General features: G+C 56.1%; 1 protein-coding gene across 1 annotated transcript in view; it reads right to left on the minus strand.

Annotated features, from left to right (window-relative positions):
• The window catches only part of TMEM44 (transmembrane protein 44), a 72,586-nt gene that overhangs the window by 61,408 nt on the left and 9,226 nt on the right, over positions 1–1,952 (minus strand). The window contains exons 2-3 of the mRNA XM_011988957.1: positions 700–866; positions 401–487 (exon numbers count right to left, since the gene is read on the minus strand). Coding sequence (XP_011844347.1) covers positions 401–487; positions 700–866 — 254 coding nt within the window. The remainder of the gene's footprint in view (positions 1–400; positions 488–699; positions 867–1,952) is intronic.

Below are 1,952 nucleotides of genomic sequence, written 5' to 3' on the forward strand. Positions count from 1 at the left end.
GCGTGAGCCACTGCGCCCGGCCTAAGACACTCTTGATCTACACAGAACCTCATACCTGACTGCCTGGAGTCTCTCCAATCTCATTCTCTCATGGGTTTAGCCAGCCTCAGGGGCTTTTTCCTCACAGCCTGCTTTTCATGTGCTATAGGAAATGGGAAAGAACCCACGGGTTTTCCCCGAGAGGCTCCCGCCGTCCTCAGGATGCCCTGGGCTGGCTGCCCCTCTCCACACACATCCCCTCCTTGCTGCCATACACACCAACGCTCTTCAGAAAAAGCTGAGTCCGCGTGCATGCACACACGGTGACACCACACTCCCATCCCATGGCCCTCTCAGGATGCTCCCAGATGCCCCAAGACCTGCCATGTGACCCACAGTCCCAGCCCCACCCCAGCCTCACAATTCTGGAGAGAGGGGGGATCCGAGAAGCCCAGGAGCCAAAGGCGGCAATGCTACCCAGCAGGTAGCCGAGGATCTCAGTATTTTCCTGCAAGAACAGGTGATCCACCATTAGCACTCTGCAGACTGTCCATGTGCCCCAAGAAACAGACAAAGCTCAGGATTCCTTTTCTGCTTTCAGAGGTTTCTTCCAACAAAGGCAGGCTTAACCCCACTCCCCCAGCCCCCGCGTCATCCCACCCCAGGCATTTGGCAGGACATGCAGTACCCCGAGTCCTCCCCAGGGTGGCCCAGCCTCACCTGCAGCAGGCTCCCCAGCAGCCTCCGCTGTGGCCCCCGGATGGTGGCTGAAGCCTTTGGGGCAGCAACCCAGAGAGCCCAGCACGGGCCCAGGCTCAGTGGCAGGGCCAGGGCAAACACACTGGCCCTGAGCTGCCGCCTCCTCTTCCTCTCTCGGGCTTCCCGATCTGCAATAGACAACAAAATCCCACAGGGCTCCTGGAACCTAGACCTTGTCAGATAGCTGCGTGGGAAGAACTGGTGTCAGCTCCCCACACAACGCCAAAACGGGTTCCCAAGTTATTCTGCAGGCCAGCTCCTCCCCACCCTTCAGGGCCCTGTAGTTGTGCCACCTCTTCAAGCAGCCTTTCCTCTCCACCACCGATTGCACAACCCACCCCCATAACGTGCTGTTCTCCTTCCTTAGGCAGAGATGACATTCTCTTCTCTCATATGCATCTGCATGTAGACAGCAGTGCCTCTTCTGGACTAGAGCTCCTAAGGATAAGGCACCATCCCCTGGTGGTTTCTCCAACCTCCGCAGAGCAGAACTGGTGCGAGCATGGTAAAAGCATCGACCAGTGAATCAGTGATGGCACCAGCGGGAACTGTGCGCAGGACAAACAGCAATGAGCAGTGTCTTTGTCCTTGAAATATAAGATAGGCACTCCTCTGAGCAATTCTGTTTATTTTTTCTTTTAGAGATGAGGTCTCACTAGGTTGCCCAGGCTGGACTTGAACTCCTGGGCTCAAGCGATCTCCCACGTTGGCCTCATGAGTGGCTGGGATTTCAGGTGTAAGCCACTGCCCAGCTCTCTCCTGAGAAACTCTAAAAAGAGCGTTTCTCTTCTGGGCAGCCGTGAGCCGCTGAGGGCGTGCTACACTACACGCTGACGCAGCATCCCCTTGGGTTTACTGATTTATTTTCGAGACAGGGTCTCGCTCTGTCACCCAGGCTGGAGTGCAGTGGTGCAATCACCGCACACTGCAGCCTCCACCTCCTGGACTCAAGTGATCCTCCCACCTCAGCTTCCCAAGGAGCTGGGACCACAGGCATGTACCATCACACCCAGCTGCTTTTAAAAATGTTTGCAGAGATAGGGTCTTGCTATGTCGCCCAGGCTCGCCTCAAACTTTTGGCCTCAAGCAATCTTCCCAACTCAGCCTCCCAAAGTGCTGGGATTACAGGTGTGAGCCACGGCACCACGTGGTTCATCCCCCTTTTTTTTTTGAGACGGTGTTTTGCTCTTGTCGCCCACATTGGAGTGCAGTGG

This window comes from Mandrillus leucophaeus, unplaced genomic scaffold, assembly GCF_000951045.1.
Source record: "Mandrillus leucophaeus isolate KB7577 unplaced genomic scaffold, Mleu.le_1.0 Scaffold342, whole genome shotgun sequence".
NCBI classification, from domain to species: domain Eukaryota; kingdom Metazoa; phylum Chordata; class Mammalia; order Primates; family Cercopithecidae; genus Mandrillus; species Mandrillus leucophaeus.